Genomic DNA, 13,604 nt, shown 5'->3' on the forward strand with positions numbered 1-13,604 from the left:
TTCTTCTCAATCGGCCAAAAGACGGACAATGACGGCCTAAGAGGCGTTATATACGATCCAAAACCAAACGGCTAGGGTTTCTGCTGAACAACGTCGACTCGCCGAGTCCATATCTGGACTCGTCGAGTCCAGTCGCGAACCCGCGACCAAGTCTGCGGTCCTACTCGGCGAGTCTGGCTCCAACTCGCCGAGTCCCTTCCTAAAATGCCCCCAAAAATAGTTTTAAATCAATACTTGAAATTCCGGGCTGTTACACAGTTGATGTGGGAATGGGATGTTGTCTTGGACTCCTCCTCAATGTGTTAGAGCATGAAGGTTGACTTTGGACATTTGGTTAAGTAGGCCTGTAGTAACTGGTGGTTGGTTAAGAATAGATGCAATTAGGGATGCAACTTTGACCCGCGGATTCGGATACCTGCGGTTACCCGACCCTAACGGGGCGGGGTATGCTACTATCCACCGATTTAATACCCGATTTTATATATATATATATATATATATATATATATATATATATATATATATATATATATATATATTAAAAAAAGATACGATTAACAAAACTATACTATAACATGATTAACAAACCACATTATATATATAGTTTTAATTAATGCAAACCACGTTATATATAGGTTTAATTAATGCATCGAGTTTAACTTGTGTAACTTGTGCTGCAATGCTTCTCTTATAATGTACTTGTCCACCTTTTAGTTTTAAGCGTATGACGAATTGACGATGTGGGATTTCTATGAATATAAACAAACTGTAAAAAATAATAGCAAATTGTAAAAACTCATCCCACATTGGTCCTTGTACAAAAAAACACATAAGAAACCTTTATAAGTATCAAGGAACCATACCACATATTTGTACTACCATTCACGCTTCAATTTACTTCTTAATTAGTATTTCATAGTATTTTGTTAAAAGATTTTGGCGTATATTAAAAATTATTAAGCAAAACAATTATACAATATATTAAATTTCTCTGGTCTTAGCTACAGTATTCTTTACTCTCTTTTGTCAAAATCCATCCTTCTAATATGCTGTTCTTGCTTATGGGGGTTTGCCATAAGGGTTTGGCAAGATAGGTCCTTATGATTATGTATGTTTGCTAAACGTCGTTTGTTTATTTCCTTCTTTATAAGGGTTTGACAAGATAGGTCCTTATGATTATGTATGTTTGCTAAACGTCGTTTGTTTATTTCCTTCTTTTTTAGGGGTCCTTTTAGGCATTTTTAAAATTGGAGATGCATACGTATTACTTCTATCGGTTCACCGCCCATGTAATCCAATCAGATTAGGATAAGTGTTATTTCCCACCGCTTAGCTTTCTCCACAACCGCCAACAATCTCTGGTTCTTCAGTCTACTTCAGTCTGCTACTTCAATCGATCCTTCCTATTTTAAAAAATGTCTCCGTCTCCTTCTCCGCCACCGGCGCTCCGGTCCACTTTCTTCGTTAACCACGGTTCTCGGTAGAAACCAGTGTGCCTTACAATCGCCAAGAAAAAGTCTCTTAACATCGTAGGTTTCTAAGAACCCTAAGCTTATGGCTGATATTTACAGACCTTGCTGGATTTCAAATGAAGAAACTTAGGGTTTCTTGCTTTCTTCTCGATTCTATTTTTTGGTCAACCCCTCATGACAGTCACGTTGAAGCCGAATTTTGTGAGAAACGGGTTCTACAATCACTCTTCTCTACCTTCCCTGTTAAGCAAAAAAAAAAAAAAAGATGAGCCAAAATATGTAAGCGACATTTGCTTCGATCTTATCTCTTTCATCATAGAAATATCAAATTTTAAATAGGTTTCATTACTTTGATTTGATCTTCTAGATAATTTACTGCCCATTAATGGAGTTTCGTAACAACTTGCACTTCCATAGTGGTTTGCAAAAGAATACTTGAAGACTTTGAAAGAACTTTTTTTGACCTTCTTCTTTGGTTTCGATACTATATAACAACTTTTATTTATGACTTCAACTATTCTTTTACATTTGTTTTTACTTTTGTGGCTTATATAACGTTTGGAGTCTAAGAAAGTTGGTTTGCATTTTATGTCCACCAAGTTTGGAGTCTAAGAAAGCTGGTTTGCATTTTATGTCCACCAAGTGCTCGATATAATGCCAACATGAATTATATTTTATTCTTTTAACTTTTCTTTTTCAATATCATGAAGATCATTTTCCCTGATTCTTATCTGGATGCTGAGAAGAAAGACTATGGATATTGAGAAGAAAAACTACGAATGTATCAAATATCATCAAAATTTCTTGGTAATGTTGTAATTATGTATCTTTGTACATGATGCTTACATACCCATGCAACAAACACAACCTAAATCTTTTTCCTTTCTACATAATCATTTTATGTTTGTTATTCATTTCAGAGCTCAAGAAGCAGAAAATTTCTGAAACAAAAGTCGGAATAGATGAAGTCGAGTCTCTGGTATCATGTCAATCCTTGATTCCATTCCTTTATTAATCTTATAACACATTTTATTTCTTTTTATAATAATAAAATATAAATTCGGATAAGAAAAATGGACACAGACGCAAGAAGCCTACCACCAAATGTAAAAGTTGTTCTTATGATGAAATTAAGAGAATACATATTAGATCCTAACAATTTGAAAAGTGAAATTAAACGAATTGCATCATCCAATTTAAATAAACCTACCCAAGATGAATTATTGCAATTAGGAATGGCAGATGCAACTGTGGTATGTATGACTTATATCCACCAATTTATTATTATTATTTTTTTACAACTAAAAGAGTAAATACATTTTTGGTCTCAACAAGGAGGCTGTCCGCAACCCAATCAAAATCGGAGGTAGTAAAGAGGCAGAAAGTACTATCGAAACCTAGATGTTTGTTTAACCTAATTTTCCTTCTTTTAATTCCCAATATCAGTTTCTAATATATTATTTGACTTGTAGATGTCGATTTTAATATAAATTCAACTCATAGGCTGTTATTATTAATCGCTTTTGGTCAATCTATTATATTAGGTTTAAATTAGACCAATGTTGTTTAATTTGTTACTGTTGGAGAGAACTAAGAATGCCTGAATTCCATGATTGAGTTGAAGTTGACAAAGAATTTTAATTAACATCCATATTCAGCAAGTATTCTTATAACATCAGGAATCAGGTAAGTAGGTTTTTCTCATCTTTTTTATCATTCAATTTCATTTATCGTGTTTCGGTTGCAGGATATTCTTCATTTTCAGAAGGTTCACGACTATAGGTTAGACTCCGTTAAATTTTCTCGCCTGATGATTTCGTTGGGTTCGGTCTGTAACGAGAAGAACTTTGTTCTGATTATCTATCACCAGGTTTGACCATAGTATTTGTCCAATATTGATTATGTTATTCCTCATAAAGATATAATATTGTGATTTCTTTTATCTATACTTAACATCAAACAAATTGATATGCATGTGTCAACGTGAAAGTTCATATTGACATCTAATTTTCTAATTTTGTTAGTTGATTTTTTGTCTGTGGATTTAGGTATGGTATGTAGACTTTGATACAAAGAAATCTGCAAATAAAGGCCAAAAGAATTATGTGACGGTTTGAAATCAGCAAGCCCTAACATTTATACATCTATGTCTTACTTTTTTATTTTTAATCTTTTTTATTTTGGTTTATTGTGGGTAATGGGTTTGATATTTTTGCATAAGGAATATTAAAAAAGTAAATTTTTTGCATTTTTAGGACCATATTGCCCCTACACACTTTTTATTTTAATAAAATCAAGTTGTTACAGTTTTAGGACGATATTGCCCCTACACACTGTTATTATATTAATAAAATTCAATTTTTACAGTTGAAATAAATGAGGGTACGTGGTCAGTTCCTATCTCTTGCCTTAATTTATTATGTTGTAGAAAACCACCTAATTTGCAGTGGTGTTGCTTTTATGTCATTTTACGGTCTGATGGGAATCAACAACCAATACTCTAAATATTTAAGCATTTTTTTTTAACTTCCATTAGCAAAAAGTTCGCATTATAAAAATAACAACTTATTTGTATTATTTACAGTTGGTTTCTTCTTTGGAGGAATCACGATTGTCAGTTCTTTTTTTTGTTTACGCCTATATCCTGGAATTCCAGAAGCAGAACCCATATCAATTGTTTGATAGTTTGTGAATATATTCTCTATTGGTCTCATCTATGTTGTTTTGATTAGAGGAACATGATAATATGTTAGAAAGTTTTAAATTATTTTTCTAAAACGAAAAAAATATAAGTTTTTCACGATTTTTCTGATATATTATTTCCAACAAAAGTTGTGGCTGAAGAGGTTCAACAAGTTAGTGAAAGACATTTGTGTTTTTTTTATTCCCAAATCAATTTTTTCAAAGTACGATGCCCTAATAAGTTAAAAATTGAAATCATAATGCCATAATTTGGTAGATATTCTGAAATTGAAAGTACAATTTTCTAATATAATTGAATAGAAATAATACAAAAATAAGTTGAAGTACATTGCTATATTTGCATTTACCTTACTCTCTCTTTCTCTATCTACAGGTGGCAGAATCAGTGAATCTTTTTTTTTCCAAAAAAAAGCAAAACAAATAATAATAATAAGATAGTGATGCAAATTCATACTTGGGTAGCCACGATGTTAATAAACCAAGGATCTGGAAAGTATATTCCAGAAGGGTAAAATGGTCAAGTGAGAAAAGTGGTTGATTAGTTGGAGGAGTGAGAATGTAAGAATAAATAGAACAGGAGGATTTTCTTAGTGGTCATTCTGTTATTTCGTGTGCATGATTGTGCTGGCTCCACACTCTTGTGTGTGTGAGAGAGAGAGAGGGACGTTTTCCCTGGTTATGTTCTTTTTTTTTGCATTTGGTTGTCAATACATTCCTTCCTCTATTGTTATTGTGTCTGGTTATGTTCTTTTTTTTTTTTTTTGCATTTGGTTGTCAATACATTCCTTCCTCTATTGTTATTGTGTCTCATTCGCTGTTACATTCCTTCATCCCTAATTTGTTAATCCTTATCAAATAGGTTTATTAATTTAGTGATATGGAAGTCGGTATCTGTTTAAGAAAGGTAGTTGTTTAAGAAAGGTAGTTGGTTATTACAATGCTAGAATAGTTGAATTCATTATTCATACCCTCTCTATTACTTTTATTAATTTGTTTAATAAATGGTGGTTACTGTTGTTGCACGTATTGTTTATCTTGCAATAGAACATATTTAATTATTGTGCATTTGTAAATGGACGAATGTACTATATTTTCACGAAAAAGTCGCACCTTCCGATCCGCGGGAAACCTTTCTAGTTTAAAATAAATTGGCTTGGAAAATATAGTCTAACCTTTTTGGATTTGCTTCGTAAATGGGTATCCGTCGAGTTTCTCATACCCGATGGGGATTTTTGACCCCGAACCCCTCGGGTTTTATGTCGGGCGGGGATGGGGATGGTTATGGGGATTGAAATTCGGGTAAGGGGGCGGGTTTTGCTATCTCCGCAAATATCCGCCCTGTTTGCATCCCTAGATGCAGTTGAAGGGGGGAATGAGATTTTTTCTTGGCCTTCCTGTCTTCTTTGGTGGGGGATGCATATATTCTTTTCTCTCATTCTTACATGCCCTTTTGTTATGACCATATTCCAAACATTTTCCGCATCAAGTAGTTCTTGGAACCTTTACTTTAATTGTTGAAAACTTGCTCTCTTTCTCACTGGCATGCCTCCTTCTATTAGTAGCAGGCCTACCAGGCATCCTCCTAGACATTGGAGGCAAGGGCTTAATGTATTCAGTCTGGGCCCACAAATTGTTGCCATCAACAGGTTCTATGTTTGTTGAGTAGCATTGCCTAAATTTATCTTTAGAGAAGTATGCATTGATGTGTCCATACGGTGTTTGATGGATATAATTTGTTGTTGCATTTGCATGCACACAAGGGATCCCAGACAAATCCCACAGCCTACAGGAACAAGTCATAGCATCTAAGTCCACCCTGTAGCTGTCACACCCTCTTCTGACCACAAACACATGCCCTTGACTATGAATTATAAACCAAAACCTACAATCAATTACTAGTTAGTAACAATCATTGTAATGATTAAGACAAGTGTTAGAAAAGAAAGCATAAAATGGTACCTCATATTTCTTCAAAAAAGATTCATTTTCATAGAGTTATAAAATCGAACCAATCTCTGCGGATTCGACCCCTTTACCACTATACACTATTTTAGTGTAAAAGCTTTAGGGTTATTAATTTTGTTGGCCTCGACAACTACCAAATTTTAGCGTCGTTGTCGGATATTGGTTTATTTTTAATCAATTTGTTTCTCTATGCCCAGATCTCAACATACAGGTGCCTTGATATATAATCCGGAAATTGAAAAAGAAGCAAGGCGTTTGGCGAAGGAAAAGAGAATAGAACGTGGTCAAACTTCAAACCCTAATGGAGATCCGGAGGTTGAAACTGTTTCCTCTAGTGATATCGAACCCGATTCTAGTCTTTGTCTGATGCCAGTAATCATCTCTTTCAACTTCATCTTAGGTTTATTTGCAATTTCAGTTACATAGTGTCTACCTATCCAATTAGGAGTAACCATAGAGCCAAGTTTAAACTTCCTACCACAAACATGATTAGCTTCTAAACTCTTTATCTGAATAGATCTTTCATTGAACATCCATGAGGCATACAGTCTAAAAGGGCAAGTATTATTCTCATTTCTCTTCCCACATCTTGCAACTATCTTGTTACTGTCACACTTTTCAAAGTACAACTGATACCCATTGTGGATTGCATAGTTTTTGATACAAAACTTCAACTGTGTAACAGTCTCAAAAATGTCACCAAGCTTTGGTTCCATTTAGTTTTTGGATCACGTATGTTGTACTTGTTTTTCACCTGCTCTCGCTCGTCTTCATCACTTTGCAAATCATTCCTATGATACACTTATGTTCTTACTTCATCAGCCAAACTAGATTTTCTAAGATTTTTATCAGTTGGTAGAACATTAAGAAATACGTCCTTACACTTGTCTAGTAGAGTAACGAAGTCTTGCTCTAGTTCATGATCCATGTATATTCCATGAAGCTCAAAATCCATCTCATTAAGACCAAAGAAAAGCTCACGTAAACCAAAAAATAGGTATGTGTTGCATTCGTCTGCTGAATCTAAATCCATCACAACAACCTAAAAAAGCATACGTTCATGTTCACCTCTCAATAACAAAAAGATTAAACATGAAATGTAACAACTTGCCTTGTGAAATCAATTCTCTGATAACCTCAAATTGCACCTTTTAGAACACTTTTACAACGAAATCAAACCCTAATCTTCTTCAAAAATCCCTTAATCTGAATGCTGGGTACGTTTAAGTGCAAAAAATTGATTGTAGAGTGATGGGTTCACTTCTCCACCTAAACGTAATGTAATCTCATTAACGCTGTTTGCCAACTCATCCTTTAAATGCCACATGGCTAAAGTGTTATTGGTTACCTGCTCAAACTAAATAAATCATACAAATAATGTATTTCTTACCCTTCCTACGAAATATTTCCTTTTTATTGGATCTATATCCTTAAAACATAACCATCAAAATATGGTTTTACAAAAACCAAAACAATTTACTTTTCGTTTCAAACGTTAACAGATGTACAAAGTGATAACTTACAAATACAAATAAAACTTTATACATACATTCATTGAGCACATACTCCATTACACAATTATAAAGTGGTGATATCTATTATAACTATAAATTGATCACATAGACTGATATCTCCGAATCTGTTTATACAAGGATCTAATTCAAAAGACAAGTCACAGTACCATTGATAAAGCCTCTAAACTCAAACATCTAGCAAAACATGCCTTTACAAGGCAAACAATTTCTCCATTTCCAATAGAAGCCATGAAATGTTATTTCTTAAAATTGAAATTGACATGAACAACATAGCGCATCCTGATCTGATCGACATTGTAAGCAATATACTCATTGTATAATAAGCTAGCCTGCAATAGATTCACAAGACATCAGTCATCATCATCATAATAATAACCGAAGTAAGACAAGAAAGAAAAGCAGGTGATAGTGATATAAAGAGGAGTTGAGTTGACCTTTGAAGTCAGCTGCTTTTTGGGGTGTCCTAGGGGAACAACAACACCATCCTCCAGTGTCTCAATCTCTGACATATCAGGGGCAGTAGCCCCAACTCCTTTCGTGCTGACACCACACCACACAAAAGAGAAATCACGGTAAAGCTCTCTACTTTTTATATGATATTTTATGCCCTGTTTGGCTTTGTTTTAGGTTTGGATGCAGAGGAATTAATATCTTTTACATACCTTAAGACAGTATAGAAAGAGAAGAGAAAAAAAAAAAGGATGTTTTCTGTTTTTGATTGTATCCTATTGAGGTGAGGTGATGAGAAAGAAGCAGATATGGATAAATAATTAAATAGTACCTTAGCTTTCCTTGTGGCAACTTGTCAGCATCGTATTTAGCTGTTAGTAGCTCAGCCATCTCCCCAAGTGCAACCTAATTTTTTTTTTTTTTAAAAGGTGGGGAAATTAGTTAAAAGAGGAGGGGGCAAAGTGTTTTTGGAGGATATGATATGCCAAAAAGCAACCTCACACAAAAGCAGCACACCAGCTGAAGCTTGGTGAGAGGCACAACAATAGTTTGCACTCTTTGAGAACATGTCAGCAAAATAAACACCTTTCCCAAACATGTACCCTGTTACAGGTGCTTCTGGAGGAGCAATCCGCAAACCTGGTGTTTTGTTTTGTTACTCATTTTGATTGATTCAAGGAAATGAATATGTAAATGTTATTGTTGATAGATGAGAGGGAAAGAAAAATTAAGCTAACCTTGAGACAGGATTCCAGCCCAATTTGTTAGCCGAGAACCATGCCACAAAAGCATCCTATTTTTCATATTAGAGAACTGTTGACAATGCAGCAGCACACAACACCTTTTTATTTTTTATAAAACAAACTTGAATAAATCTAAGAAGCTAAGCTTACCTTGCTGAAACGATCGGCTTCTCCATGCCTTGAGGCTCTAAAAATCTGAACGGTTTCAACACTATAATCTGAATGTGTCTTGGCATGAGTGTTCTTCATGTACTTGGTGATCTAATGGTCAAAGAAAGTTAATATTTATATACAACAAGTAACAACTAACAACATTTGCTAAAAGTTTATTTTGTAAGAGAGCAATGGGGATAAGAAGCACACCATGTGAAACTCTTTGGAATCAACTTCTACCGGTGTTAGTTCACAGCCAAGGCGTTGATAACGTGAAAGGATTGGGTCTTCCTGTTCCTGTGGAAATGAATAAATATTAATAGTAGACTTGAGCCATGAAAACAAAGATTCACCTTTCTGGAAGCCAATGTATCAAAACAAAGAAATAACTTTTGTTATGTAAAACTCTTGGTTTTCACAATAGGCTAAGGAAAACACTTGAACGTACAACTTAGAAGGGAAATGATTTAAGGAGCCTGTAGTGTGAAGAGCACAAATTGTATCTTTTTGATCACCTAAATAAATTTTTTCTGAAAAAACAACACATTAAGCTTTAAGCATTACCTCCATCCCAGCATTGTCCTCCAGCAACTTTGTTGCAACCTCAATTTCACCAAGGGCTTCAACCTTTGATTAAACAACATCTACAAGTCATTAAACCAAACTAGAGATATAAAGATCAGCTATTTAGCAAAAGCAAGAGAAGATTACCATTTCTAGCTTGCGTTTTAACTTTTGGGGGGTATCAATTACGAATTCACCTGTGGGGTTGGAGTATACACACTACTTGCTGTTACTAACCCAATACAATAACTAGGTGAAGGAAACAAAGTGAGATGTTACAGAAATATCTAAACACTTACGCATCTTTTTAAAACCAAAATCATGGGGAATGATGGTGTAAAATTCTCTGCAATTATTATGTCAAACCATTATTACATTATATACACCGAGAGCCTGGAGGTAAAACATCTACTACACACTTGACAAAATGATGGAAACAAAGTTGATTACACAGATTATAATGAAATTTAAAATTCAAGGAACAAGTAGATACCCGCTTAACTGCTCAAGCTTTTTCCTGTTGTTTTGACTAATCACATCAGCAACTCTCTTCAAAACCTCATAACCCTATTTTTTTTCAGATTATGATAGTCAGATTATCACCAGGACAGGACATATGACAAACTCACAAAAGTAAAACCAAATATATCGTTGATAAAAAACCAACACAAAAGAATTACATGTAGAAATTGGCAGGTCAACTATATAGGTAACATCAAGTGTTGGCTCTTGAGAAACAGAGAATGGAGTGCTAGAACCTTCCTTTTGATAGTTGTTACAATATCTGAATTTTACTTTTAGGTTCAACCAATTCATGGAGAAATTGGATGATAAATGAAATTTTAAGAATCTTTTATTAAGCATGTTCAGATATAAAAATTTAAGAATCTTTTATTAAGCTGTGCCTGTACAGCATATGAGTTAAAATATATCTAATCAGTGTTCACCAGAGAATAAAAGTAAAATTCAGGGTTAAGACCTCTTTTTCCATATTGATTAAATTATTTCCACTTGATTCAAACAAAGGGTTTGGCCTATGCCCTAGCGTGTGTGAGTTCATAGATATACAGAAAATGGTTTCTAATAGAGAAATAACAAATTATGTCCTCTTGTTGCAATCCTGCACAAACAATAAATAAACAGGATTTGGCATGCAGCATAATTATCTCTACTTAAGTTATGTTAAATACATTTATAATGCTGTCTATTTCCTTGCAAGGATGCCAGGTCTTGGTTATCCCCATCCATAAATAAAATAATTCACAACATAAACAATCTAGTAAAGTGCAACAAATATGATAAATGTAACCAACCCCAAAGACTAAGATAACTAACCTTTGAAATCGTAGCTTTGCTTAGCTTACCAAGTGGCAACTTTTCAGCATTGTAGCCTACAAAACAATGTTCAGTCATATCATAATTCATATACCAAGCAGTAAAATATATGTATATATATATATATATATATATATATATATATATATATATATATATATATATATATATATATAGATATTTACTAAAGTGAAAGAGGGAGATTTTAAAAGAAGAAGCAACCTATTTCCATCATTTGCTGTTTCATCATACTGACGTTGCAAATAAGAGAGATGAACTTTGCAATGCGTTGTTCTAGTTTCGTTTCTCGAGGCTGAATATCCAGTTTCCTGCTCAAGTCTCCATGGACCTGTTCATGAATGTGAATGTCAGAACCAATAATGCAATATGATGAACATTCTAATTTCTAAAAGAAGCAGAAGCAAGAAGCAACTGTTTACATCAGTTTGTTTCCCTGCTTCTCCATAGTCCATTTCCAACCAAGTGTAAGCTTTTGGGTGAGAAACAAAGTCTTTGCGCTCAGACCAGCAGTTCTTAGTCTTGGCATGGAACTTCTGTTCGAACTCATCTAATGCAGACTGTACACAGGAGTAGGGACCATGCAACTTATCTTGACCCTTAATACCAACCCTACCCCATCTATTGTAAACCATAAATGTAGAACCATCATCGGATTCTGCAAGGTTATAATAAATATACAGTTTTAATAAACCTCAGCCTCAAAGATTAATAATTTTGAGATGTAATGTAACCTAGTGCTTGTATGATATAAAACTTGTTATTGTTCTCCCCAACATTTGTTTGATTCAGCGTGGCATCATAAATTTCATTACCCTGCATTTGCATTTGAAACTCCATTAGTGAAGAACTGAAGATGAAGCATCATAGATAGGGTTGAAAACTTGCATTCTTTTACCTGTTGCAGTACATGGTACTGAGACTTAACCTGATCCGATATATATTGATCTAATACGGCCGAACCTTTCTTTGTGGCAGTAACCAGCTTTTCCTTCTTCCTCTCTTCAATCTCTACACCCACAATAGCAATAAAAACAGATGATACAGATCAACAACAGTGCACTCAACTCTACCTTACATTACATGCCAAATTGTTTCATTCTAATTACTTCCAAAAAGTGATTATTATTTCATGTGATTCATGTTCTTCTAGACTAGGTCTCCAACTCACCTTTTATTACAATTTATTTTATCAATCTGATTACTTTCAAAAACCACCCCTTTTGCTCGTGTTAGTTATGTAAGTAGGTAATAGTGATGATGAAAAATAGGTTTCATGAATGAAAACGTAAGCAACATTCAGAATCAAATGCAAATACCTTCCACAATGTCATCATTGTTCGTTTGGGAATCTTTGCACAACCTCTCTAAAAGTTCTTTCTTTGATCCACTTGCCGAAACCCCACTAAGAGACGCTTGTTCGCGCAATTGTTTTATGTTCAATTTCCTTAAGTCGTCTATGGCCCTAATTTTCAGAGAGCCGCAATTAAAATCCCCGTCTTCAGGTTTTTCCCTATCTCTCTTTAGTACTCTATTATTTAAATCCCCTTCAGGAACAGACTCTTTGCGAATAGCAGATTCAAGCCTTTTCACCTGAAAAAAAAAAGTGTAGAGTGTAGATTTAGAATGTCAAAAGTCTTGTAAAAAAAAAGAAGCAGATTTCGAAATGAAGAATAAAAAATAGCGTACCAGTGTGGTTTTAATACCGGCGGTGCTGAGCCCTCTTTTGGAGAGCTCATCTCTGAGTTCATCAACATTGAGATTACTCGCCATTATTGCCTTATTGGTGAGGATGCAGAAGAGAGGAGATGGTTTTTAAACTGGCGTCGTGAAAAGCTTCCAGAGGAAGAAAACTATCTACTCAGTGCTCAGCACGATTTTGCCCGCCACTTTGGAGTTTGGACTATGGTCTATCGATAATTACACCAATTGTTTACGGGTGCAATGCGAAAAACGTACTATTCTTGGACCGTCTAAACTTACATATGTAATCCCTCGCTAGTCTAATTTTGCACGATTCATCATTTATGATAATGAAATGAATAATCTATCCTTTGTATTCCTTTTTTTGATTTATTTTATTTTTCTTACACTTTTATAATATACAAAATAAAATAAAAAACCTCACACCACCCACCTTCCACCTTATCCATATCCTTTCCCTTTTAAATCCTCTTCCCTCCCTAAGTTCTTTGACGGAAAATAATCACTACCACCGGGCCCTCACCAACCGCCCACAACCATCGCCTACCACCTCGATTTCTTACACCTAACCTTTAATTATTGATATGTGCTCGATTGAAGCACGAACAAATTGTTAGGTCATAAATTATGGTTTATACTTTGCTTTTCATAAACTATTAGAGTTCTCTGTCTAAGACCGAAAACACCATGTTGTGGTGTTGTTTGGACCGAAATCACATGTGATTACGGTTAGGCTTAATATTGTATTGTTTGGGTTTTGGGTTGGGCTTTGGTTATTAGGGCTAGGTATAAATAATGTTATTTTACCCTTGTAAAGTGAGAGGGACATTTTTGGGGCTGCCATAAGCCAAGAACACGTTCAACAGAGAAAACAAAGTGTAATCGTGAATCTTATGTACCCAACTATTCATCTATAATAGTGTGCATTGAAGATTAATCATATTGTTCTTATTTCATATTAT

General features: G+C 34.5%; 1 protein-coding gene and 1 long non-coding RNA gene across 3 annotated transcripts; one reads left to right on the forward strand and one right to left on the reverse strand.

Annotated features, from left to right (window-relative positions):
- Positions 1–1,288: 1,288 nt before the first annotated feature.
- On the forward strand, positions 1,289–5,129 carry LOC145055748 (uncharacterized). 2 transcript variants are annotated; one of them, XR_013685328.1, is made up of 5 exons: positions 1,289–1,751; positions 2,183–2,279; positions 2,393–2,451; positions 3,220–3,342; positions 3,521–5,129. It is a non-coding gene; the product is annotated as an uncharacterized LOC145055748 (long non-coding RNA). The 2 variants fall into 2 exon arrangements; XR_013685329.1 differs by having other exon boundaries at positions 3,017–5,129.
- Positions 5,130–7,710: 2,581 nt separating this feature from the next.
- Positions 7,711–12,934, reverse strand: PARP2 (poly(ADP-ribose) polymerase). The gene is made up of 18 exons (XM_079004140.1): positions 12,628–12,934; positions 12,258–12,531; positions 11,837–11,949; positions 11,673–11,754; positions 11,361–11,596; positions 11,143–11,269; positions 10,921–10,976; positions 10,079–10,152; positions 9,885–9,931; positions 9,733–9,782; positions 9,586–9,648; positions 9,232–9,318; positions 9,019–9,129; positions 8,863–8,938; positions 8,622–8,764; positions 8,457–8,530; positions 8,110–8,215; positions 7,711–8,004 (listed from the first exon to the last, which is right to left on the reverse strand). The coding sequence occupies exons 1-18, from the start codon at positions 12,709–12,711 to the stop codon at positions 7,912–7,914; spliced, it is 1,896 nt and encodes a 631-aa protein (XP_078860266.1). The 5' UTR covers positions 12,712–12,934; the 3' UTR covers positions 7,711–7,911.
- Positions 12,935–13,604: the final 670 nt, after the last annotated feature.

This window comes from Lactuca serriola, chromosome 5 (assembly GCF_051521515.1).
Source record: "Lactuca serriola cultivar US96UC23 chromosome 5, Lser_US96UC23_V15, whole genome shotgun sequence".
NCBI lineage: Eukaryota > Viridiplantae > Streptophyta > Magnoliopsida > Asterales > Asteraceae > Lactuca > Lactuca serriola.